At 42.8% G+C, this 27,141-nt stretch overlaps 1 protein-coding gene and 1 pseudogene across 2 annotated transcripts in view; both read left to right on the top strand.

The window, feature by feature from the left end:
- Window positions 1-21,231, top strand: part of LOC147901908 (peroxisome biogenesis factor 10-like) — a 42,467-nt gene extending 21,236 nt beyond the window's left edge. The window contains exons 4-11 of one of the 2 annotated variants that reach the window (XM_087374555.1): window positions 2,774-2,868; window positions 3,120-3,363; window positions 3,452-3,521; window positions 3,665-3,743; window positions 19,873-20,006; window positions 20,157-20,257; window positions 20,337-20,419; window positions 20,670-21,231. In XM_087374555.1, coding sequence (XP_087230681.1) covers window positions 2,774-2,868; window positions 3,120-3,363; window positions 3,452-3,521; window positions 3,665-3,743; window positions 19,873-20,006; window positions 20,157-20,257; window positions 20,337-20,419; window positions 20,670-20,772 — 909 coding nt within the window. In that variant the 3' untranslated portion in view covers window positions 20,773-21,231. The remainder of the gene's footprint in view (window positions 1-2,773; window positions 2,869-3,119; window positions 3,364-3,451; window positions 3,522-3,664; window positions 3,744-19,872; window positions 20,007-20,156; window positions 20,258-20,336; window positions 20,420-20,669) is intronic. The other variant, XM_087374556.1, reaches the window with a different exon arrangement.
- A 2,034-nt stretch (window positions 21,232-23,265) lies between these two features.
- On the top strand, window positions 23,266-23,986 carry LOC147901907 (uncharacterized; annotated as a pseudogene).
- The last annotated feature ends 3,155 nt before the right edge of the window (window positions 23,987-27,141 follow it).

Below are 27,141 nucleotides of genomic sequence, written 5' to 3'. Positions count from 1 at the left end.
CGTACACTCATACTCCCAATGATACTCGCGGTAAACTCGAACCTTGTGCTGAACTTTTTCTTCTAGTTGGCTACTCGGCAGAAGCCAAAGCTTATCGATTATTTGATCCTCGCATAAACAAAGTTTTGGTTCGCTGAGATGTGGTCTTCGATGAAAGAGAAGTTCTAAAAAATTCCTCTATTCTCTCTCCTGATGACGTATCTACTCCTGTTCCCTCCGACAATTCTCCACCCGAAATTCCTTCCTCTCCTTCCGAAACCTCTCTCTCCCCACCCGTTGCTTCTCCTCACGACCCGTTGCCACGCTGGTATCGCCAAACTATGAAGGATTCCGGGATTATTCCCGTAGAACTTCCTCCTTCCGGTCCTCGCCGCTCTACTCGAACAACTTCTTCTACTACCATTGCCTCTTTTTTTACCACGGCCTATATCATACATTCTGAACCTGCCACTTGGCAAGAAGTAGTTAAAAATCCTGCATGGCATCGTGCCATGGAACAGGAGCTTGAAAGTATTGATCGCAATCAGACCTGGATCTTGGTCAATCGACCCACTCACAAAAAGGTCATCGGAACCAAGTGGATCTTCCGAACAAAACTCAAAGCCGATGGAACACTGGACAAGTACAAAGCTCGCTTAGTAGTGTAAGGATTCCGCCAAAAACATGGTATCGATTATGAGGAAACCTTTGCTCCTACTGCTTGATTAACTTCCTTTCGTCTTCTTCTCGCCCTAGCTGCTCATCACCACTGGTCTATCTATCAAATGGATGTCAAGAGTGCCTTTCTTAATGGCTACCTTGATGAAGAAGTCTATGTGACTCCCCCACCCGGTTTTTCTCCTCCTGGCCATGAAAATAAGGTTTTCCGTCTCCGCAAAGCTCTTTATGGGCTTAAACAAGCACCTCGATCATGGTTCCACCGGATAGACACCTTCCTCAAAACTAATGGTTTTCATTCTACTCCCTTTGATCCAAATTTATATATCCATCATTCGCCAGAGGGGGTCTGCTTTATTTTACTCTATGTAGATGATCTTTTGCTTTTAGGCTCTACTCCCACTACACTTCAATTCATTAAAACTCAACTCAGTACCACTTTTGAAATGATTGATCTCGGTCTGCTCTCCTATTTCTTAGGCATGGAAGTTGTTCAACATTCTGGTGGTATTTTTGTTTCTCAACAGAAATATGCTCTTCAACTCCTTGATCAAATCATTGCCCATGAGCCTAAGCTCGCTGCCACTCCCTTAGATCCCACAGTAAAGCTCTCAAAAGACTTGGAGTCTCCTCCCTTTGATGAACATCTCTATCGACAGGTTGTTGGCAAACTCCTCTGGCTCCTTCACACTCGTCTTGATCTTGCTTACTCCGTTACTATTCTCAGTCAGTATTTTAATGAACCCAAGCTCACTCATTGGCATGCATGTATTCGTATCTTGCGGTTCATACGTGATACTTACTCTTATGGTTTACATTTCAGACCAGGACTAACCCTACAGGGATACACTGATTCCGACTGGGCTGGTGACCCGGACAATCGTCGTTCTCATGGCGGCTATATTTTCTCGTTTCTTGGTCTAGCCGTAAACAAGAAACTGTTGCTGGTTCTTCTACTGAGGCTGAATACCGGGCCTTGTATGATTGTACCATAGAGGCCATATATCTCCGACAATTTTTGGCAGAGCTACACTTTCCTTGTACTGAACCAATGATCCTCTACGTCGACAACAAAAGTGCCATCGCTCTCGCCGGCAATCCCATTTTTTCCAACCGCACCAAACATGTCGGTGTTCACTTTCATTTTACTTGCGAGCAAGTGGAATTAGGTACTATTCGATTGATCTATGTTCCAGCTGCCGATAATCATGCTGATATTCTTACCAAGCCGGTTAATCGCCCTACTCTTGAGCATCTCTGCCCACGGTTGGGGATTGGTTTACCTCCTCCTTCTTCTTAGCAGTTTTTTGTGTACTTTAGGAAGTGAATAAATCCCCTGCGAGGGCACTCCTTCAAGTATTTCTTTTTTGTACCATCATCTGGGCATTTAGTGAAGATGAAAACCTACTTTGTAGGCATCTCCATCTAAATGAAAACCCTTTATTAAAAAAAAAAAAAGGGCTGATGAAGAAGATAGATCACTCATGGAACACCTCTTTGCTTCTCCTGTCTACATTGGACATTGAGAGGGGGTGTTAAGCCAGGCAATATCCAATTCTAGAGGACAGGATAAAACTGGTGCAAAAGTCCGATCACTTACAGGTAAAAACACCACAGGTGACTCTCCGTCAGGACAAAATTCGACAACCAAAGCCCTATCAAAGAGCCCCGGGAAACTGAGATGGCAGCTTATGTGTTGGTACTGATGAGAAGCGTACATTTGGGTACTAATTTTTTTAATTTTCTGCTCTCATCCCGTTCCTCTCCATCTCTCTGTCTGTCCGTCTGTCTCATTGTTTTTCTGTTTGTTTGTCAACAAAATTGTAATTTGAAAGATTGGATATATTCTTAAATGTCAACTGTTGGCTTACCCGATCACATGCTGCATCTTCAAAGGACAGCAGGTAGATGTCATGTTCATTTAGATTTACCATGGGTCTAGAATTTTGTAGAATTGAAGGATGGTCAAGTCTACAATACTTTTGTCTAATATCTCAAGAGAGTACCAGTGATTTTCTGAATTGGCATCTTGAATTTCTTGGAAGGGGGATTGCAAGCTTCAAACGGCTGGATTTGTCTGATATAGTGTTGGGACTTTTTTAAAAAACAAGTACAGGTAGCAGGTGCATCTGGGCTTCCTTTGTCTCCAGCAAGGCGAACTCTACTGGTCTTTTTCCAAACCGTCCTTCCTTATCTTGCTGAGCGGCTAAGGTAGAGTGTTGTACCCTCTAAAATTTGAATCATCTATCAGCTCTAGGTGATTATTCCCTGCATCTTTGGAGTCGATGAAGCTAATGGTGTACCATCTTTTGATGGATGCTATGTAATTTGACCTTGTGGATGCGAAGTACCCAGACCCCTGACATTTGTGATTGTATGTAGAACTAGTCATGAAGTCCTAAATGAGGGATTCAGTTTCTCGAAGATTATTATACTTATCAGGTATCTGAATTTGTTTGCAGTGCTAAAGCTGCTGCAAGAGGAGTCTTCCTGTCTGCCGAAAGTGCAGAGGACTCTGAAGGAAATGATGCTAGGCTTGATTACATGCAGATGAATGGAAGCAGCTCAAGACAAAATGAACTGTTGACAACTGCGCAGTCTAACAGTCCAGTTGGTAGTAGTCAAGGTGATGAGATATATTCAAGGGGTCCTCGATTACAACGAATGCAGAAACTATGGTTTGCAGCACTCCAACGATGGCCCAGGGTATGCCTGGCATTTTTTTCCCTTCTACATATTCTTGCAGTTAAGGCAGCCATCTCCTCTTATAATTGAAGAGTTTTGTTGTTGACAGGTGCTTCCTTATGTGCGAGACGCTTTTCTTCTAGCTGTGCGAGGGAATCTGATGTTTTTTTATTTTGAGGGTAATCTATCAATACTGTTTTATTTGCAGCTGCAAAAAATTCCCCTCTCCTGAAAACCCCTCTGCTGCCTCTCTCCCCCTCCCTCAACCAAAATATGAAACAGAAGAGGATGCAGTTAGCAAATGTATATCTGGTTCTTGCAGGTGTGTACTTTCATTTAGCCAAACGAGCTGCTGGAGTGCAATATGTCCACATGGGAAAAATGTTTTACAAAAAACCCAGGTAATTTGATGGGTGGTATTGGCTTTTCTTCATGGTCTGTGGCACGGACAATATGTTTTGTTAAACCTGTTTGAGAGAGCCTTTCATGTGGGCTTGGGCAAAGGACGATAGCACAACAATTGGTTGTCCTAGTGATATGGATTTTAACATGGATTTTATCTTGCGCCCCTCCCTTTTTTTAATGACTAATGTTTTTTCTCCTTACTAGAACAATACAGGGAACACTTTCTAATGAAAAGTATAGGGCAGCATATGAACACATTTCAATGCTTTTGTTAAATGATGACCTCATTTGTAAATTTTCAGGCTGATTGCGTGTTTTCCAATTCCTGAAAGTGAAAAGAAGAGCAGATGATTAACTTCTCAGTGCATTTAAAATACAAACTTCTTGTACTCAACAAACCGATAAGTACTATCTTTATTCACTTCCCTGAGCAAAGAGTCTCCACTCACAAGCCTAGAAGCATAACCTAGGCTATGGCAGTTTCCTGTTGCCACACTTGATGTCTCTATGAGGTTGTCCTTGCTAGAGCTTTGTCACCATTACCTTGGAATTTGATATCAACATTTCACAACAGACTCAGCTACAGTGTTGGTCTCTCATGTTATTTTAGTGGAAATAGAAAAACTATTTATATTTGACCCTAGTCTGGTATCCCCTTAACCCTATTTAGCTTCAATTTTACTCGGTTAGGGGCCTATGTTGTTAGTTTACAGATGAAGCTTGCCTATGGACCCTCCCTCCTCCCTTTATCCAGGCTCTTTTATTGCTCAAATGGAGATACAAGACCAAGGCGCAATGCACCTTATGAACTTGGACTCAAACTCTTGAGAGAGAGGACATAGACATGACTGCAGGAAAAGAATGCTCATGTTGAGCTATATACAAGGAATGACTTAAAAAAAGCTGGAAGTAGTGAGAATCGGAGGCCAGGGCACCTCAATCCACAAGGAAGATGCCTGCATGATCACCTCTTCATCCCACAGTAGTTGCATGCACTAGATCTCTAGAAAAGAGGAAATTTCAATGCAGAAAATGTATTGCAAGTAGATAATTCTCAGATTCAATCTTCCCTTCCACTTGTGGTCCCCTGGTTATGGAAGAAAAAGTGATGCGGGGAGAGGAGAGAAGGACTTAGAGTGGAGTAATGGAATGGAGAGAGAGTGCTGCTGCTACTGCCAGATAGGGGGGACAGAAAGGGGTGCTGCTGCTGCTGCAGAGGTGAAGAAAGGGGCAGATTTCTGCAGAGAGAGAAACTTGAACTATAGAGAGAGAAAGTGTATGCTGTAGAGAGAGAATCCTTGCAGAGGAGAGAGAAGAAAGCTGCACCACCAAGGGGCCTGAGAGGGAGGCTGGCTGCACCAAGATGGGGAAGGGAGGTGGGCTGCTGCACCAAGGAGGGAGGGGGATGTTGTGTGGCCCTTCTTTCATAGGCCCAGCCCACCATCTGTCCAAGTCTCAAGATGACAAGTTTTTGGGGGCTGGGCTGGCCCAATTTGGCATCTTCTTCAGCCCATTAAATGGTGGGCTGACCCCTACACTTGCTCCTCTCCTCTTTGCCACTTGTCCCCTCCTATCGCCAAGTGGCTGGGCCAGCTGGCCCTGCTGCCAGCTCAGCCCTAAAAATTCAAACTTGTTAGAATTGAATTCTGACTTCATCGACGGGTTCCTAGCAGGTAGACATTGACCTATTCTAGTATTTTTGAGTTTGATTGACCTTAACTAAGAGGTTTATTCATTTGTCATCTTATCTTGTATCTCCATGCCTCTGGGTATTTTTCTTGGCTCACACCCAAGGCCGTGAGAACATTCTCTTGGATGGTTGCTAGGTCGGTTTGCAATTTGTGCATTTGATTGGTCCCAGAAATGGGCACTCAGGTGGGGTGTGATTTTTTGATATTCCTGTCAAGGAGAAGGGCATCACTCTTGTGGGTCACTAATGCCCATAACCCCAAGCAAGGGGGTCCACCTCAAATGCTAGACCTAGCCCCCATGACATGTAGGAATTCTTTTGCAAAGCATGTTCTCGTAAATATTTTGAGAATTCAAAAGAAAAATTACCAAGCAAGTGGATAGAGTTTGAAAGAAGAGTGACATTTGTGCGACTTACATCTTTCGTACGGATAAAGCAATACAAGACACATATGTTAGTGTGGTATCTATGGCTGGTCCTTTAGTACAAAGAGATCCTTGGGTGTAGATACATCAGTGCTCCTCCCTCTCTTCTGGAGTGCACAGTCTATGGATAGTGCAATTGCTTTGGGTTTGTGTAACACTTTGCTTATACTCTACACTTTCTTGCATGGGAATACATCTCCAACATTCATGCACTGTATTATTTAGGGCTCTTTACATATTTTGCAATGACTGTGATTAAGCACTGTACAATTTACAGATTAGAGAATTTTATGTCGTGATATGAACTGTACCATTTTTGTTGTATGGTTCACACATCACATGGTAGGCGTACGAGGAATATGTTATAATATGTTACGTTGTATGGAACAGTTTATTAAGTGCTCCATATTTCTTCATATTTGTATGACTACCATGTCCGTGCTTGGGCACTCAAATGGTTCTAATGGTTCTTGCAAGGTCAATTTTACGTGAATGTATTGTTTTCCTTTCTCCTTGGTTTGGGGGGCACGCCCTCGTGGATCGTTGGTGGAGCATAGAAAATGCTGTTTGCTAGGAGAAGAAAGAAAGAAAGATAGATATATTAACGTTTGCAAAAGCCCTCATAGGACTATGAGACAAAGCACACACAAAGGATAAACACCAACATTAGTTATAGACTGAGAGTCTCTTGGAAGTGCATATACCACTCCCAAAGTTATTATAGATTAGCTACGATATACTATGAGAGATAATTAGCCCCTGCAATACATCAGTTTAAGACTGAGAGTCCTTGGGTTTGGATTTGAAATCTTTTATAAGTGCTTTTCCATCTCTATAGACAGCCCATTTTACTTCTTTGTGAGCATCCTTAACTTTGTTCAATTCTATGGCTTTCATCTTGAGCTGAGTCAGAGTGAGCTCCTCCGAGATCCATATCTTGGTACCTCTCAGGTTATTTGTTTGCATGAGAATCTTGCTTTTTGTCCTCCTATTGTTGAGGACCACTTTGATGTGTGTCCCAATGGAGATAGCAGAAGCTATGTCCTTTAAGTCCCACTCAAGTTCAGGGGTTACTGCTATGATATTATCCATTTGTGTTGCCAGGCTCCCTTCATGCCAATCTTCAGGGCGTTCTCCAATGCGTGGACACCGGGCATTAGTAGCCCTCTTTTCCTATTCTTGTACTTCTCGATATACTTTGCTTTTGTTGATTTTGTTGTCCATTGTTGCTGAAATTTCCTCTTTTATCGACTTGACCTGATTGGTAACCATATCCTGGACTTTCGTCACCAACTGTGGTGCAGGTGCTGCTTCACTGTGTATCTATAATACCTCCTGTATGATCTCTTTCTTGCCATTGCTTTCCATCTCCTTTACTTTCTTCCCAAGGGCTGCAACCATAGTTACCAGCCGAAACGGAAACGGAAGAAACGGAAACGGAAGAAACGGAGTTTCCGGGCCCTGTCGAAACGGAAACGGAAGAAACGGCAATATGATACAATTTATGTATAAAAATTTATTTTTTATACATAATATAATTATCAATAGAGTGCAAATCATACATAATACAAATTACAATTATCTATACTTGAAGGCTGAAGCTTCAGGCTTCAGTCTTCAAGCATCAATGCATCATTCATGATTCATGCCTCTATGATTCTAAATTCTTGAATGATGCTTCAATAATCTGAAATCAACATGTATCATGAGTCATGACTAACAAGTTTGGCATTACAAGAATCTGAAATTTAGAAGTTTGAAGTACTTAAAAGTTTAAACTTAGCACACAAGTTGAAACTTGAAACTTGAAACTTGAAAGTATTCAATGTCCAGACTCCATAGATGATCATGATTCATGGTCCACAAATTTCATGATCATGATTCATGACTCATGACTCATGAGTCATGCAAGACTCAAAATAAAAGCACTCATGGATGATATAAAAAAACAGCAGGACTACTGATCATCTGCATCATCCATGGCCTCCTCGTCATCGTCATCCTCTGCATCCTCAGATAAGTTCGAGGCATCTGTGTCACTGTCTGAAGAAGAATCATCAACACCAGGATCAGGACCATCGGGTGCAACTGAAGTACTAGCACCATCTCGAGATGGTTGAGTGTATGATCGTGTGTGGTGTGCTGGTGCTGACAGCTCCTCATACAACATGGTGTATATGTCCAGCTCCTCTCGTGGGATATCTGGTATGACCTCCATCTTCTCCACGTCCACCTTGTCTACATTCACTTGGCGAGGTTCGGGGCAGCCGGCGGTGAACTCAAGGAGACGGAGGTTGCAATGACAAAACACCAACCGCTCCAATTGAGCCGTGCTCAATCTGTTCCTCTTCTTTGTGTGAAAGAGGGCCCAAGTGCTCCAGTTCCTCTCACAAGGACCGGAACTGCAGTCCTGTGAGAGAACACGTATAGCAAGGCGTTTCTGCCATAAGCCAATTAAGCCGAGATAAGTATCAGGAACTTGATAACTTTAAACATATTTGTAGTAGATAAAACTTCAAATTACTTAATGACTAAGCTCCAACTAGTGGCGTTGGAACTTGTCTCTTAGACTCTTACCAAAGTAGGAGTACAGTTGCCATATTTCTCCCACCAGGAGACAGGTTGCAACTGTGTCTCTCGGAGCCTAGCTGTAGGTCGACCAAAGGAGAGGCTATGATTGCGGAACAATAGAAGTTCATCCTCCAGTCTTCGTTGCATCTCCAAGTCACCACCCGTCCAATTTTGTAGATACTGTTGCATCCCCTCCTCCAACTCGTCATTCTCATATTGCTCTTGACTGCGCCAGAGCGGATGCAATACATGTGCCACCGCATGGATTGGGCGGTGGAACCAATTCCACCGCTTATTCCATATAGCACGGATGGACTCAACCCTAAATCATGCCACAAGAAATTAGAATGCATTATGCATGCAAAATTCATAGACTATAGATAATAGTACATACATAATATATATCTGAAAATTCCAGGCTTCATGATAACAAATTGCCATTTAGTAACTGCAATAATTATACATATTATGTTGGGGTAAAGGCACATTGCCAACCCTTCATTAAAAGATAGGACACCTATGACTGTCTTAAGACAGTCATAGGGTAAACCTAATCCTAATAAAACACAAGTGAGTTTGTGGTGTGGCTCATCATTCTTCACACCCGCATCTTGAGTGTCTCTCTCTCACTCTCACACTCTTGCTCTTCTTTCCCCTTCACTCCCTTTAAACTGGTATCAGAGACATTCCCCTCCACTCCCTAGCCTACCCAACCCCCTTCCGTACGGACGTACGTCGAGCTCCGTACGGCCGTACGTCATCCGTACAGTCGTACGGAACGCCGACATTGCACGGGCGGCGGCGCATTGGCGAAGGCGGGCTGCAGGGCGACAGCGTGGGCGCAGGCGCGGGCGCGGGCTGTGGCGTGGACGCGGGCGCGGGCGCGGGCTGTGGCGTGGGAACGAGCGGCGACGCGGGTCGCGGGCCTCTTTGCATAGCAGCTGCTAGCTGCAGCTCGAGGCGCCGCATCAAGCAAGCAGCCAGCAGCTGCTACTAGCTGCTAAGCCTCTCGAGGCGTCGCACAGCCTACTCCGAGGGCAGCCGTACGGACTGCCGTACAGTCGTACGGACTGTCGTACAGCTGTACGGACGAAGCCGCCACACTTGCAGGGAGTTACATCAGAGCTGTTTTTCGTTTTTGTGCAGCCGGGAGGTACATTTTTCGTTTTTCGGGATCTGTGTCAGAAGAAGTTTGTTCTCCTTGGATCTGTGTCAGAAGAAGTTTGTTCTCCTTGGATCTGGCTGCTGCACAAGTACAGCAAGTACGAAAGTACAAAAGTTACATTCTTGTTTGGGGAAGAAAGAGAGGTGAAACAGCATTCTGCTCTTCATTCCTCTTGCTTAAGGATCATTTTTCAGTTCACAGAACTGTGTTATCTTGAAAAGTACAGCAAGTACTTTCATTCATCTCGTGCTTGAGGTGAAGAGAACCACAGTGTGTGGTTGATTGCACAGCTATTTTGTTCTGGGAAGGTAATGCCTTGATTTTGCAAGAGGACATATGCTTTTACTGGGTTTGAATCTCAGTTTACAGGTGAGCAGATCATAGGGCTTTTGCTCGGAAGGTGATGCATTGTATGCCTTGAGGCAGTGTGGTGCCAGAGAGCACACATTTGTCTTGATTTCCGCAGTGTCGAGGTGACATTTTCTTGCAGGTCACATTTCTTGTGCCACACTCAGAGAACCTCAGTTGAGCCACGCTTGGCCAGGGCGCATCGAGTTTACTCGGTCCCTAACTGTCCATCGTTGACAGTGCTCAAAAGGTTCCTCATTGAGTGTTTGTACGTTGGGATCTGTGTATGTCATTTCTACACAGGGCAGTATATGCATTATACTGGTGGATTTTTTTGTCAGAGAGATTTTCATATTGCATGCTACCTCAGTGTTGAGGTGTTCTCCACTTGATTCAGGTGTCAGATCAAGGGGCTTTTGCCCAGACTTTGTTTGACAGCACTTGGGTTACCGACAGAGATCTTCAGATGCATTTTCTCCCCTTGGTATAAGGGTGATTGCTTGGGATTTATCCCATTTACTGTTGCAGGTTTTGTGACAGGCTGAAGTGTCATTTTTTTTGGGTGTTTGCCAAGTGGTTTCTGCAATTTAACTCAGTGCAATACCTCATCTGAGGTGGGAGAAGTGATCAGTACAGTCAGTACAGCAGTGTTTACAGCAGTGTTTGTGGTTTGTCAGATGATTATGCACTGTTAAGCACTTGTTGAGCAGCTGCAGCAGTCTGAAATTACTGTTTTTTATGCCTCTTTGAGCACAGTACAGTGTGTCAGAAGGTACAGTATTTGCAGGGTCATTTACTGTTTTGCTGCAGATTTTCCTGACAGTAAAAACAGCACCATTGAGAGTGCTTCTGGCTCTTGAATAGAGCAGGTTTTTTTCTGAGAAATCAGAGTTTTTATTCAGTCTTTTTTACTTCCAGGGAGTCAGGTACTTTCCTTATCTGATATGGCATCAGGGGGAAGTGATTCTTCGATTCTGAACATAAAGAAACTGGAAGGAGCACACAACTATGCATTATGGGCAGAACAGTGCTTGAATGTACTTCTGTTAAAGAAGATTGCTAAGCCCATAAGGGTGAAGGGTGTCAAGCCATCTGACATGGCAGCTGATGGTTGGGAAGAGCTTGATTTGTCTGCGAGGGCAGCTATCATGCTCACTATTTCAGACACTCTTGTGTTCAATGTACAGGCTGAAAAGACCTCTTATGGTCTATGGCAAAGACTAGAAGAACTGTATGCCCAAAAGAGCTCAGCCAGTAAGGTTTATTGGCTGAAGAAGCTGGTCGATCTTCGCATGAAGGAAGGTACAGCTATGACCTCACACTTGAGTGAGTTCAATGCCATCTTTACACAGCTGATTGCACAGGGGTTGAACCTTGATAAGGAGTTCAAGGCTACTTTCTTGCTGTGTACCCTCCCCGAGAGTTGGGACACTTTCAAGACCACCCTGTCAAACTCGAATGTCACTCTTATTTATGCTGATGTAGAGAGCTCTCTCCTTATGGAGGAGATGAGCAGGAAGAATAATGCGGGCAACAAGTCTTCAAATGCTTTGCAGGTACAGGATAGAGGCAGGACTCAGCAGAAGGGGAGATCTGCTAGTAAGTCCAAATCCCGCAGTCAGTCCCGTGGCAAAAAGGACATTGAATGCTTTTATTGTGGCAAGAAGGGACATGTGAAGTCTAAGTGCTTCAAGTTCATACGGGATCAAAAAGCCAAGAAGGCTGAAACAAAGGATGCAGGAAATGCAAGCAAAGGCAAGGGCAAGGCCAAGGCAGATGACTTGGATGCAGTGAATGTTGCAGCAGAGGACAGTGACAGTGACATACATGATGTTTTATGCTCTTCTGCTGTAATAGCACATGCTTTGGTTATTGATGGCCATGACATGCACACCTGGCTCTTGGATTCAGGTGCCTCTTTTCATGTTACTCCTCATAGGGAGTGGTTTACTTCCTACACAGGTACTCATGGAGTTGTTCATCTTGGGAACAACTATGCATGTCAGATTGCAGGGATTGGCAGTATACAGATAGTATTTCCTGATGGACGGTCATTTATGCTTGATGGTGTTCGCCATGTGCCGCAAATCAAGAAAAATCTGATTAGCACTGGCTTATTGGATGACAGTGGTTACCACACCACATTTGGGGATTCCAAATGGGTGATTACTGATGGCCAGACTGTAGTGGCTGAGGGTTTTAAGAGTGACACCTTGTACCCTCTTTATGTTTCCAGTGTGGGTAATCATGTTGTTGCCATAACCGAGCTGCCAAAGGTTTCATTGTGGCATAGCCGGTTGGGACACATGTCTGTTAAAGGAATGCAAGAACTGTCACTGCCGCCTCTTTCTTTTTCAGATTTGCCTACTTGTGATCATTGTATATTTGGCAAGCACTCTGTCACTCCTCATAAGAGGAGAACTCCCCAGAATAGAGCACCACTTGATCTAGTGTACACTGATTTGTGTGAGATGCCACAGTTATCACTAGGGGGTGCAAAATATTTTATTACTTTCATTGATGATGCCACACGTAAGGTGTGGGTCTATTTCTTGAAGCATAAGGGAGATGCCTTAGATGCTTTCAAGAAGTTTGTTGCTCAGGTTGAGAATCGGACAGGACGCAGGCTGAAATGCCTCAGGTCCGATAATGGGGGTGAGTACTTGTCACATGCTTTTGTGCAGTTTTGCCAAGCTAAGGGCATCAAACAGGAACTCACAGCCCCTCATAATGCATCTCAAAATGGTGCAAGTGAGCGTATGAATCGAACTATTCAGGAGAAGGTTCGATGTATGTTGTCTTATGCTACATTACCCCATGGCTTTTGGGCAGAAGCCGTGCAAACAGCAGTTCACATTATTAACAGGTCGCCAAACAAGGCTTTGGAGTTGAAAGTGCCAGAGGAGGTGTGGTCTGGCAAGCCACCTTCATATAAGCACTTACGTGTATTTGGCTGCGAGTGCTTTGCTCATGTACGCAAAGAACTACGCACCAAACTGGATCCAAAGTCTATCAGATGCATCTTTATGGGTTATGGTGACGAAGGTGAAATGGGGTACAGGTTATGGGATCCCGTTAAACGGAAGATTATACGCAGCAATGATGTCATCTTTAAGGAGGATAGTGTACACAAGGAACCCGTGCAACCTGTGGAATACAGGAGGGTTATTTATGATGATGTTGGACAGCGAAGAATGCCCATTTATATGCAGCAGCAGGCTGCTGCAGATCACCCTGTTCAAGAGGGTATACAGGCTGAAAATCAGCCAGATAATTTTGCCAATGATGCACCACTAGATATGCCAGCAGATGGGGCTGTAGAACAGCCAGATATGGTGGTACAGCCACCCGTTATGCATGAAGAACAGGCTGGACAGCAGCCTAATCCAGAACATCTTGTTAGGAGGAGCACCCGTGCACAACGGCCTCCTGCCAGGTTTGTTCCAGGAGCCAATAATGTGGCTGATTTTATCATGCTGACAGATTGTGGTGAGCCTTCCAGCTTCAAGGAAGCTATGGGAAGAACAGAGAAAAAGAAGTGGGAGAAAGCCATGCAGTCAGAAATGGACTCCCTACTTCAGAATGATACATGGGACTTGGTGCAGTTACCTGCAGGCAGAAAGGTTTTGCCATGCAAGTGGGTCTACAAAGTCAAAGTGGATTCAAATGCTTTACCTAGGTATAAGGCCAGATTGGTTGCCAAGGGATTTAAGCAGGAGAAAGGCATTGACTTTGATGAGATCTTTTCCCCTGTAGTCAAGATGACTACTTTGAGAGCAGTGTTGGCTCTTGTTGCTCATGATGACATGGATTTATGTCAGATGGATGTGAAGACAGCCTTTCTTCACGGAGATCTCCATGATGAGATCTATATGAGTCAGCCAGAGGGATATGCTGTTAAAGGGAAAGAGCAGCTTGTGTGTAAGCTCAAGAGGAGCTTGTATGGACTCAAGCAGGCGCCAAGGGAATGGTACAAGAAGTTTGATGCCTTCATGCAGTCCCAAGGGTATCATCGGTGTGAGACCGATCATTGCTTGTACACCAAACGGGCAAAGGATGGCAGTTTGATGCTACTCATTCTATATGTGGATGACATGCTTATTGCCAGTAAATCTCAGCATGAGATTAGTGCTTTGAAGAAACAACTGCATAAGTCTTTTGATATGAAAGACTTGGGTGATGCAAATCATATTCTTGGCATGAGGATTACTCGTGACAGGTCCAAGGGACTTTTGTTTCTGTCACAAAAGGAGTATATTGACAAAGTACTGCAGAGGTTTAAAATGGAGGGGGGGAAGTCTATTAGTACCCCGTTGCCTCCACATTTAAAACTCAGCAGTAAGGACAGCCCCAGATCAGATGATGATAAGGCTGAAATGGCCAAGGTTCCGTATGCATCTGCAGTTGGATCTTTGATGTATGCCATGGTTGCCACTCGTCCGGATATTGCTTTTGCGGTGGGAGTCATCAGCAGGTATATGGCAAATCCAGGCAAGCGGCATTGGGAAGCAGTGAAAGGTGTCTTGAGGTATCTCAAGGGTACCAAAGACTTGTGCATATGCTATGGTAGGCAGGATGCATTGGTGCATGGTTTTACAGATTCAGACTATGCAGGGAATGCAGATAACCGGAAGTCTACTACCGGTTATATTTTCACATTTGCAGGAGGTGCTATATCATGGGTGTCTCGGTTGCAGAAATGCGTTGCACTGTCAACCACAGAAGCTGAATATGTTGCAGCCACTGAGGCCTGCAAGGAAGCAATATGGCTTACTCGGCTGGTGGGAGATTTGGGCATTACAGGAGATATGCCAGTTTTGCATTGTGATAGTCAGAGTGCTATCATGTTGGCAAAGGATCCGGTCTTTCATCAGAAGACCAAGCACATAGAAGTGAAATATCATTTCATCAGGGAGGTACTGGAAGACAAGCGACTTGAGCTTGTGAAAGTGCATACTGATGATAATCCTGCAGATTTGCTCACTAAGAGCTTGCCTACAGAGCGGTTTGCACATTGCCGCCACATCATGGGATTAGGATGAGACCATTCTTACTTTATGGTCTTGTATACAGTAACTGTATATTGCTGTAATTTTTATTCTTTTCTCCCCTTTAGGCACATTGGCCTTTAGGTGGGAGGTTGTTGGGGTAAAGGCACATTGCCAACCCTTCATTAAAAGATAGGACACCTATGACTGTCTTAAGACAGTCATAGGGTAAACCTAATCCTAATAAAATACAAGTGAGTTTGTGGTGTGGCTCATCATTCTTCACACCCACATCTTGAGTGTCTCTCTCTCACTCTCACACTCTTGCTCTTCTTCCCCCTTCACTCCCTTTAATATTACAAAAGTAAAAAGTCTTACTTATCAGGCGATAGGGAAGTGTTTCTGTTGAGGGCCTCTCCAATCTTGTCCATTAACTCGTACAAGAGCCCTAATGTGCTTCCCTCCATGTCTGTGATGCGAAGCACCGTGTAGATAGGATTAATCGATTTGATTAATGCCTCCGCCTCATTCCACCAAGACTCATCCATGATCATGCGAAAAAATTTGATAGACTTTGCTTGGCCTCTATCATCCCAATCTCCCCACTCCCGAGATACAACCGTGCGCAACAAGCCCTGGCGCACTCGCACAAGCCTCTCCACCACTATGAACATGTAAGCAAACCTTGTGGTTGGAGGTTTCAATAGCTCAAGGTCACTGTAAGCCCGATAGATGCTGAGGACTTTGGGTCTCTTCGTGACAAACTTCACGATACTGCGGGCTGTGGAGAAGATGGCATCAATCCAAGGTATCTTCCCTAGGTCCTCGATCAAAAGATCAAGGCAATGTGAGGCACAGGGTGTCCACACAATCTTAGGGAACTCATCTTCTAACATGGCACCCATTGACACACAATTGCTGCCATTATCTGTCACCACCTGCACCACATACTCAACACCTATCTCCATAATGGCTGCCCGTAAATGCTCCCAAATATACAGCCCTGTAATCACTGTACCTGCAGTGGAAGCGTCTATGGCTCTCAAGAACATGGTTCCCTTGCAAGAAGATACTAAAATATTGTACACATTCCTCTTGCGTGCATCTGACCATCCATCGCATAAGAGTGTGCATCCATATTTTTTCCAAGTCTCTTTCAAGGGCTTCATTTGGTCTTCCACACATTCCCTCTCTCTTGTTAGCTCTCTTGTCCGCAAGGCCTCATATGTAGGCCCTTCCCATTCATACCCAATGCGGCTTACGGCTCTCATGGTCTTCCTCCATCGTGTAGTCTTCGCCACATGAAAGGGTATTGCACATTGTATGAAGAGCTTTGTGAGCTCACTAGTGGCCTCCTTCACTGCTTGCTTTTGCAAGCGTGCTTGAATGCTAGACCTTTGCAGTGATCCTCTTTTCCCCGCACTAGCATCCACACTAATTGATCCATGTGGCAAGGGTGTTCTTGTGGCACTAGGACCTGCGCTCGATGTAGTTGATGCCCCTCTACTTCTCTTTGCAGAACCCAATGTGCTGGCATCATCCAATGGCTCAGTGTCAGCAGCCTCTTCTTCATCTTGCAGCCCTTGTCCTCCACTTTTTGCAGCCAAGGCTGCCATACGCGCACGCTTCCATTCTGCTAGGCCACCTTTCACTGCAGTAGGCACGAACTCACAAGGTCCTACATCCTTGCAGGGAACACCTGCTAGATGGTCTTTCACCCGTGTGACAGACCCCGTCTTGCTTATGCCGCAATAGTTGCATCTCCACTTCTTGGAGCCACCGCCTCCTTTATAACTATCCAGGAGGGAGACATGGACCCAATAAGCATCTCTCGGCATTGAGGAGGATGGAGAGGTGAGAAGGAGGATGGAGAGGTCACAAGTGACTCGTGAGAAAGGATGGGAGGTAGACTGTAGAAGGAGGATGGAGAGATAGAGGTAAAAGAGGATGGAGAGGATGGAGAGGTAGAAGTGAAGGAGAATGGAGAGGAGGAGGATGGAGAGGTAGAAGGTAAGATTAAAGAGAGGATGGAGAGAAGAAGGATGGAGGGATGGAGTCAGGAGAGCAGGCTGCCAAGGATGGAGAAGATGGAGCAAAGGATGAAGAGGATGGAGAGAGCTCAGAGAAGGATGGAGGTGAGGGCAGGTCCAAGAGCAAAGGATGGGATGGAGAGAGCTTGAAGGATGCTGAAAGGATGCTGGAAGGAGGCTGGATTCTGGAAGGAGGCTGAAAGAAAGCGGGAGGCGGCGAAAAACGGAGCAGGCCGCGGCGAAATTCTGAGAGAAAACAGAGAAAACCCGTTTTTAGGGTTTTTGGGAAAAACAGCAAAAACGAAACGCCGTTTCTTGACGAAACGGCGTTTCCGTTTCCTGTCACGAAACGTGCGTTTCGTGCAACTATGGCTGCAACCATGAGTATGAGATTCTCTTACTTCTTGTCGTAGATAGTAAATCTGCTCATGTGGATCGGTGCCAATCCTTCGCTTAAAGGTCAATGCATATGGGCTGGGTGTCGCTGCAATATCAGAATATGATGGCTTGCTGGTTGGGGTAGGGGCGAAGAGTTTTGTTTTGGGAAATTCCATATCGATCGTCAACTGAACTGAAACCCCTTTGCTAAGGCTAACCTCCAAGTTGGGCCAAGGGTTCAGCCCAGCCTGGTGTGATTGGACCCCTCGACCGGACCCTGTGGCCTGTTGCTGTGCGATACCTTGCTGCGTGACCTGCCTGAGTTGACGGAGGTTACGGGAGAGCTTGCGATGGGCTGAGTAGAGAGTTGATGGGATGAGAGGATGGCTGAGTGACGGGCTGAGCGATGGCCCAAACGATGGCCTGAGTGACGGGCTGAGCGACGACTTGAGTAACGGGCTGGAGAGTAATGCTTCGTCTGCCATACTTCTGCTGTACCATGCACCGTTGCACTCTTGGTGCTTATTAGTGCATCTTGACTTACATTATCCCCATGATATCCCAACTTGTATTTGCAGTACATATTTCCATGACAATGACAACTCAGATAGTACTGAGAAAAGGGTTGTGAAAATATCATGTTTAACCATTTCTTTAAGTTGATATTCAAGCGTATAGGTGGGCTTATTGCCCATCTAGACAACCAAACTAGATGGACCCAATAGAGCTAGATGGACTTGTTTCCATTGTAATCAAACTAGATTGATTTAGTTCCCATCCAAACAAACTAGGTGAACTAGATCTAGCTTTCCAAGTCAAAAGGTCTAGTCTTCAATTCATAAACTAAGGGTTTTCCTTCACGTTGAACTTTTACTTGATTATCCCTTCACATGTAATTATCAATGGTTCCCTTTTCTCATAATTGTGTCCTTTGGCAAGCTAGGCTATTAGTGTCTCCCAAAGCCTTGGCACAGATTTGGTGTAGCATTAAACAAATGATTTTCCTTCTAGAATTTGGCTAGGATTCAGCTTAACTTAGAACTCATAAGAATATAGATCTTTAATATCAATTCGTTGCTTACTAGGGATATGCCGTCATCTACCTTTGCCTAGAGATATGGCCAATGCATGTCCTAACATGGATCATGCCTTACAGATGCAATATGATGAACTAAAACTTAGTCTCACTCTTTATATCTATTTAGAGAAAATTTATATCATCAAGTACCCATCGTGGCATTTCATAGCAGCATTCCTGTTGCATATATAGATGCTCATTCTAGTTGCATATGGTTGTCATGATAGTCATGCCAGCATATGAGTTGCATATGGTCCTCATTAACCTCGTTAAGCTATTATCTTGAGTGAGCTCATCCATAGAAGTTTCCTTACCTTTTATGTTATCCAAATCTAACTAGGTCTTTTGGAGGTTAGTGGTTCATAAGGACAAACATGCCCATCCACTTACATTGATCAAATCCGTAGTAGTTCATAAGGAGAAACATACCCATCCACTTAATGGATCAAATTTTGCGTAGGTAGGTTAAATGAGCAAAACATAACCCCTTGACCTAGGATGGCTGGTTTAGGCTAAAGTACATTGTTAACACATGGGGCTTGTAATGACCTACTAAACGTGAGTCATGATACCGATTTGACTTTTATGAGTGAAGTTTGTTTTTTCTTGACGAAGTGTAATTTTAGACCATAAAAAAGATTTCACACTAGATAAATATACAAACGTCACATTTATCATCTTTGACTGAGTTCAACTTTGAATACTAAAAGAAATTACTGTGGTGTGTAATATCTTTTGCTTATATGCATCATCTAATCTTTATTGTGAGTGACTAAGCTCCTCAGCTTTGGAGCTAGCATACATGTATCTCAGGTTTACCAATGGGCAGAGTTCAAAGCTGAACAGTCGAGAGTAGAATAATGCATATACACGCATTTTTGCTACCCTTATCTTGTCTAGGTGCCACTTTTTTTGTCAATATTATACTCGCTTACTGCTAAGGCTTTAAGAAAGTGGATTTACCGAAAGAAATTACAATTGTGCCATACTCAAATCTGAACTGTCAAGAGTAGAGTAATGGATATGTGCGTATAGCTGCCATAATTGGCTGTTTAGGTGCCACTTTGCAGAACAACAAAAAATCTAAATTTGTATGATTGGACATATTCTAGTCTTACAAAGGTATATATATATATATATATATATATATATATATATAATTGCTAAGGTCTTTAAGATAGTGGATTGCTTATGTTTTTGGATTACTCATGGTTTTATGCATCATCGTGGGACAAAATTTTAAGAGTTTTGGTATTTTTATTGGCTGACTATTGAGTTTGCACATGGAAATAGCAGGCATGTGCATGCCACTAACCTACTTCTAAAAAATGCTGATGCATGTGCTTCTATGTATTGAGTATGTATGCATCCATGTTCCTGCTGTGGGATATCAAGCATGTCTTGTTGTGAATCAACACATCATCTAATCATTATATGTTACTTCGTGAGTAGGTACCACATGCTAGGCATGTTCTTGTTGATCCAACTTGGAATTGTGGCCGGTGATTGGCTGCGGCGGAGTGCTCTCCCAGCCTTGGCAGATTCTATGAGAACACGGGCAATGGATCAAACTCCTTTATCTAGTGGTAATGAGACGACAAAAGAAAGATCATCCAAAAAGATTTTGTACTACTTAAATCTGTTCGAGAAGCCAGTTGACTCTGTCTCTAGCTCAATAAGATACTTACAGTGTCAGCTTATGCATTACATGGAAATGATCTATTGTTGGATGCCAGGTCAAAGATGTGCCCTGATCCTGGATGAAGATGGTAATCAGATGAGGGGATCTTCAGAGAATTATGGATTGGCATTGTCGACTAATTCTGCGGTATTAATGGTGCTTTTTATGTGAGCTTTGTTTACGCTTGCCCAATGCTGGTTTTCACTGTTTAAGGACTAATTAAATCCTTCTTCAGGCTGTCGGCTCCAGCAAATGCTCTCTTTGCCTGAGTTCTAGACAGCATCCAACTGCAACGCCTTGTGGTCATGTCTTCTGCTGGTCAGTTTATCATTATATTTTACTGCTGCTTTGATGCATCTGTCTTCAGTCAATAGCTGGTCTTCAGGTAGTTAGGCAGATAAATATCTGCATTATTCTTACGCAGGGAAATTAGTGTCTTAATCAGGTTGAGGGTATTTTTATCTTCCAGATATTACCTTGTATTCATGTTTCGGTTAGGTACAAATGAGAGGAGTATGTGGAAATCGGGGATTCACTGACGAAGGTGCATCTGTACTCGTGTTTGCAGGTATTGTATTGCGGAATGGTGCAATAAAAAGACAGAGTGCCCTTTATGTCGTTCACCAGTGTCACACTCTGATTTTGTTTGCATTTATCACACGGATTTCTAAGTGCCTGATTCATAAACTAAAATCCTCAGTAGGTGCACAGAGAATCAACAAAAATAAATTGTAAATCTACTTAAGAGGCAGGCTGCTGTTGTACGAAAATGCCATCTCTTAGCAGCTGGAGTCTGGAACTGTGATACATCTACAAATAGATGCAGAATTTCCCAGCTACCAGTAAATTTGTGGAATGGTAGAAAGGATAGATCGTGCATGGAAAACACAAATCAGCTGCAGTGTATTGAGCAAGCTCCCACAACAGATTACAAGGCCAAGCTCACAAGACCCAATGGAAGTGTTGTATTATGAATGGCTGCGATACGAGAAAAGTTGACATGAATGAATAAATGTGTTTTTATAGGTGTTGTCCAGAGCAGTAAAGTTTGACAACCCTTTAGGCTGGTTGGTTATAACATTTTTAATTCATTGACTTCTATCTCTCTTTTGCCAATTTAGTGACATTAGAATCGTAAACATAACCTCTACACCAAGGGATCAATACATTCTTCTCTTGTTTTGGTCCTGACGATGGTAAGGAAAGGATGTACTGCAGAGTATTGCTCTGTTGCTTTAAAGAGATGGAAAAGATTGTTCTTATAGTGCTGACCACCCTCTTCATCTAGTTAAGTTTGGAGCATTCAAATTTGTCTGTGTGATCATGCGAGGATATGAAGCCAGTTTTATTGTGTAGATCATAGTTGGAACCGTATGTGCACGGCTGTCCATACTGTATGGATTCCATATGTCCGTATGATACGCGTACGGTGCGGTATTCCGAACATGTTTTTTCTTTTAGGGGGCCCCAAAAAGGGGCAAAACAGTGAGGCTCCATACATTTTTTACTTTTCGACCCTCTCTGCCCATACGCATCTACGCCGCACTGCCGTGGCCAGTGGCTCCGTACACCATACACCTTCAAAGTTCAGGCTTCAGCCAGCCTTACAGCCAGCCAGCCAGCCAGCCTTCCTTCAAGAGACTTCAAAGCTCAGCAGCCAGCTCTATGAGTCGTGATGCCGGACGGTGTGACCTCAGGGATTGATTGAAATTTGAAGCACTCCCTCTTATCTCTCCCATGTCTGTTGAAACTTGAATCTTGGAGTCTTGAAGTTTTCTTCTCAGTCCAAATTTCTGATTTTTATCTCGCTCTCTCTCTCTCTCTCTCTCTTTCTCGTAGATGGGAAGAAAGAAAAGGAGAAGAATGGGAATTTGTGGAGACATTGAAGCCTTTGAGAAAGAGGCAATTCACTTGTAAATGTAAGTACTGCCCTCACAAATGAAATAGAGGACCTACTCGCATAAGAGCATACTTTCTTGGGCTGACAGGCCTTGGGGTTGACCCTTGCTTCTTCCCACTTGTAGAAGTTGCAAGCAAAGGTAAGTAAAAATAAATTTGCAGAAGAGCTTGATGCAGATGTGGTTGATTTGGGAATTGCTTGGAAGAGTGGTGCTGCAAGTGCAAGTGCAAGTGCAATTGCAATTGCATTTGAACTGAAACATAGGAAACAAAAGGTTTCAAAGGGAGCCTTGGCCAAGGCATGTGAGTCCTAGGCTCGAAAGAATGCCTACATTGATCTTCGGCGCTTTTTCTTTGTAGAGGACATTCCTCATTGGAAGGTGAGGAGTCCATATTTTTTGGAAATGATCTGTGCAATTAGTCAAGTTGGGCCTACCTTAAAGCCTCCATCTTATAAATTCTTGTGCACTTTGGAGCTGAAAAATGAGGTGGTATGCATAGATCGAGAGGAGTTGCTATTTCGAGAGAAATGGAGAAAGTATGGATGCAGCGTAGTGTGTGATGGTTGGTCTAACACTCGGCGTAGGCCTATCATTAATATTATGGTCTCATGCAATTTTGTCTCAGTATCCTTGAAGTTTGTGGATAGTAGTGGATAGTGTAAATCATGGGAATAAATTTTTTAAAAATTAAAAGATGTCATTCTTAATGTTGGGCTAGATAATGTGGTGTAGGTTTGCATGGATAATGCATCTAACTGTGTGCAAGCAAGAGAATTGGTAGAAGAGCGACTATACTAGATGCACACGTCATTGCCTTGATCTCTTGTTTGAGAACATTGGACAACTTGCTTGGGGGAAACCAGTGTTAGCACATGCCAACATGATTGCGATGTTTGTTACTCGGAAGTACACTGTGTTAGCATTATATAGAACTTTCAGTAAAGCATTATATAGAACTTTCAGTAAGAAGGAATTAATGAAACTTGCACAGGCTCGGTTTGCTTTACATGTTTATCGTGTTAGCAAACTTGTTGGATGATAGAGTCTACAATGGTTTGCATTGTACGGTTGTGAGTGATGAGTACTACAGGAAGAAAGTATCACACATTGTGAAAGTAGCACGTGTCTTTCATCGTATTGAGTGTCTCATTCTAGTAGGAAGCAAGGTCCATAGTGAAGATATGCGTACCTATTCTCAAGATCCTTCATTTGGCTGATAGAAAAGGGGCTACCATGGGACTTGTATATGAGCTCACTGATCAAATGGTGGAGAAGATACAGACTATAGATGGCATAGACGACTACAAGTTGGTTGATGTCAGAGCCTTGTGTGTTAATAGGTGGGATATGATGCACTCTCCTTTACATTCAACAGCTTTTGTTCTCCACCCTATGTGGAGAGAAAAATCTAGATGGTGATAAGGAGGTGCATGATGGGTGGATGGATGTCATTGAGCGGTACACAAAATATGATCTTGAGAGGTAGGGCATCTTATTTGATGAGTTTGATGTTTATAAGTACATGTCAGGCACATTTGCTCCGGCAATTGTGAAGGATGATAAGAAGATGCACTAAGAGGTGAAGTGGTGGAAGACATTTGGGGCTCACACTCCAAATTTGCAGCAGTTAGCTATTCGAGTGCTCTCGCAAGGGACATGTTCTTCTCCTTGTGAGTGGAACTGGAGCACGTTGTCTCTTATACATACTAAAAGAAAGAATAGACTGCTTTCAAAGAATACAGAACAATTAGTATATATCCATACTAATTCACAACTGATCTTCAAAATCAAGGAAAGGGGATTTGAGAAGATAGAAGTGACCTTGGAAACAATTAATAAGGAGAAGGATGATGAGGGGTTGCTTGCTTTGCAAGAGACTACAGATGGAGAAGAGGAGATTCCAATTGGTGGAACTGGAGCACGTTGTCTCTTATACATATTAAAAGAAGGAATAGACTCCTTTCAAAGAATACAGAACAATTAGTATACATCCATACTAATTCGCAACTGATCTTCAAAATCAAGGAAAGGGGATTTGAGAAGAAAGAAGTGACCTTGGAAACAATTAATAAGGAGAAGGATGATGAGGGGTTGCTTGCTTTGCAAGAGACTACAGATGGAGAAGAGGAGATTCCAATCGGACCAGTCCCTCTTGTTACAGGAAGGATGAATGTTGCTGCAGCTTCAAGTAGCTCTAGTATTTTGGAGTCCCATGACGAAGCAGATAAGATTGACAATGATGAGGATGAGGATGATGATGATGAGGAGGATGGCACTGATGTTGATGATGATGAGGATGAGGCACAGGATGAGGATGCACCTTGAGGCTTGAGCCTCATCAGTTGTGATGCATTTTAGTTTTGTTTCCTGGCTATGGCAGCCTGCAGGCTGGCAGCCTTTTTAGTTTGTTATATGATGTTTTCTAGCTTGCCTTTGATGTAGTACCTGCAGCCTACATGCTTCTTTTACTTTTCTAGTATCTACTACCTGCTACCTTTGATGATTGATCATGATGTTTTGGTGTCTCGCTATGTATCATATGATAGAATCCAATCCTTGGACTCTAATCATGAATCATGATTTTAAAATCAATAAAAGTCTCAAGTAAATGTGTACAATGCATATTTTTCTAGTTTTTTTGGGGTAAGATTAGGGTCACATATGATTCAGCCCCCGGGGTTGAACTATACTCCAATCATACTTCCATACCCATATGATGTATGCGTATGGTAACATATGGAAAAAACTATGGTATAGATTGATGGGCATGCATGCAGTTATTAGATGTTCTTGTGGCTTCTAACAAGGAATACTTGCTCCCTTGTGGTCTAATGAAAGGAAAGGGATGAACATGAGATTATGTCTTTAATGTCATAATGATCGCTTTCATGACAGGTTGGATCTTTGAATATTTGACATCATAGGCTTTTTTCTCATTATAATGATAATTGTAGGAATGTAGATTGGTCCCTACTATCCGTGATGGAGTTTATGGTTTTCTACCTTATGAGTGACTATCATGAGATTGAAACTACACTATGTTGTGTTTTTAGAGTATCAGTTTGGGCATGTTCCTAGATTCAACTAGATATATGCTTATGCTGTATTAGCGGACATGCAAATTTCTCCTTGTGAAGTTTTTGTCCATGTTGCGGCCTGCTGGTATTGCAATAATTCTTTCTATCTTAAATGCTGTGTTGCCCTATCAACTAGATTTACATGCTCATCTGCGAGAGACTAAAATAAAATGGTTTAGTCTTCACTAGCAGTTGTAGCTTGAATGAAGACTACTTTTTGATTAGCCTTCTCCTTTAGTGCTAGCCTTCGTCATGGCTGAGTCTACCCTTCACCTCCAGAGTGCCGACAGAAACTTAGTACAAGTAGCTAGTCCCTGCTATGTGTGATGGATTTTATGGTTTTCAACCTTATGAGTGATTATGATGAGATTGAAATTGCACTATGTGGTGTTTTTAGAGGATGAGTTTCGACATGTTCCTAGATTCATATAGATATATGCAGATTGGTCCAATCAAGAGTTAGTATTTTCCCTGCCATGTTTTTGGTTTGAAAGATGTTCCTTGGAAGGTGTCATCATTGGATGCTTATTTGGATCTCTTATATAGAATTACTTCTCTTTTTAATGCTGTATTTTCTTATACATCCATCATTGGATCCCTCATTTAGATCTCTTATAACATTACTTGTATTTTCTTACACTTCTTGTAATAGATTATAAACAAGTATTATAAACAAGTTGTGTTAAGAAATATAATCAAATACAAGCAAGTAAAAATATTTTTTTGGAATGGCAATTATTAGTTTTGCAAAGAGCAATAAAGATCTCTATATCCTTTAATATGCTCTCGGACACACATTATCGCCTTCAAACTTGGTAGACTAAGTCATGATTTTGTATTTACCTTTGACTCACCCCCCACTATTACTCAACGTTATTGGATCCCTCAAAATTGAGCTTATTAAAATTACATGCTTTTTTTGTGTTCATGAACAACGGATAAGACGAAATGTTAAAAAACCATAGAAAGCAATAAACCAGAAAATAATTACATGATTGTATTCGCAAAGTATATCCTTTGTGGCAACTTTGAATTCAAGCATTCTAATTAGCCTTTTTTCCTACCAAAGCGTGGTGGATGCAAATTATAATTAGTGTAAGGCATGAGTTCAAGGATGGTTTTGGTTATGAAATTATCAGGAGAGTTGCACAAATTCAAAACGTTGCAACTCAGTGAGACTAGCTTCAAAGATGATTTTTGTTCATAGAACTATCTTGGGAGCTACATCAATTCAAGATCTTTCTATGGATAACCATTCAACACGTTAGCAATTCTTATTACTTCATTGATGATGTGGGTGCCTGCTTCGGCTTTAACCCACTTGGTGAAGTAATTTGCGGCCAGAATGATATAGTAGGCATGTGTTGCCTTAATACTTGCATGTTTGGGTCCCATTGAATCAAACTTCCAATTTTCAAATGGCTTTTGTGTACAACTATTGTCAAGGGGTTGAAATTTTGGCATACATCACACTCCTTTGCCACCAATATCCTACCAAGAGGATTTTTCTCGTTGTGGATCATTAGCAAATTGTCCTCTTGCTATGTCCTCATGACCTTCTCAGATGATTGGCATGATCTCATGCAGCATAAGAAATCTTCTTAGGCTCTAATCTTTGCCTATTTTGTCTTGTTGACCTGCAATGAGTTGGTAGGGGGTAGCTTTTAGGATTAACAATTCTCTTTCATTAATTGGTATTAATTTTAGAGATGGTCCTCTTTAAATAACCAATGACATCTGCACACTAGTCAAGGACCATCTATTTGAAACAATGCACCATCTAGCAAATCATATCTACTCTGATTGCCTCTTCTCATGTCAACCACGACAATTGATCTGCTATGTCATGGAGGGCTCCTGTTTGCACCCCCACTATTTTGAAGTTGAATTCTTGTAGTAGTAGAATCCATCTGGTTATTTTACAAGTGATATATGGTCGATTAACTAGATACAACAAGGCTTGATTTTACATATGGTATATGGTCGATTAACTAGATACAACATCATTTAGTTGCTTTGCTTGCAAAGTATATAGGGTAGTCTTTCTTGTATTTCCCAAGTT

The sequence above is a fragment of the Dipteris shenzhenensis genome, chromosome 5 (genome assembly GCF_047967505.1).
Source record: "Dipteris shenzhenensis isolate YYH24624 ecotype China chromosome 5, Dip_SZ_1.0, whole genome shotgun sequence".
In the NCBI taxonomy this organism is placed as follows: Eukaryota; Viridiplantae; Streptophyta; class Polypodiopsida; order Gleicheniales; family Dipteridaceae; genus Dipteris; species Dipteris shenzhenensis.
Note: the sequence above shows the minus strand (reverse complement) of the source record. Positions and strands in the feature narration are given on the sequence as shown.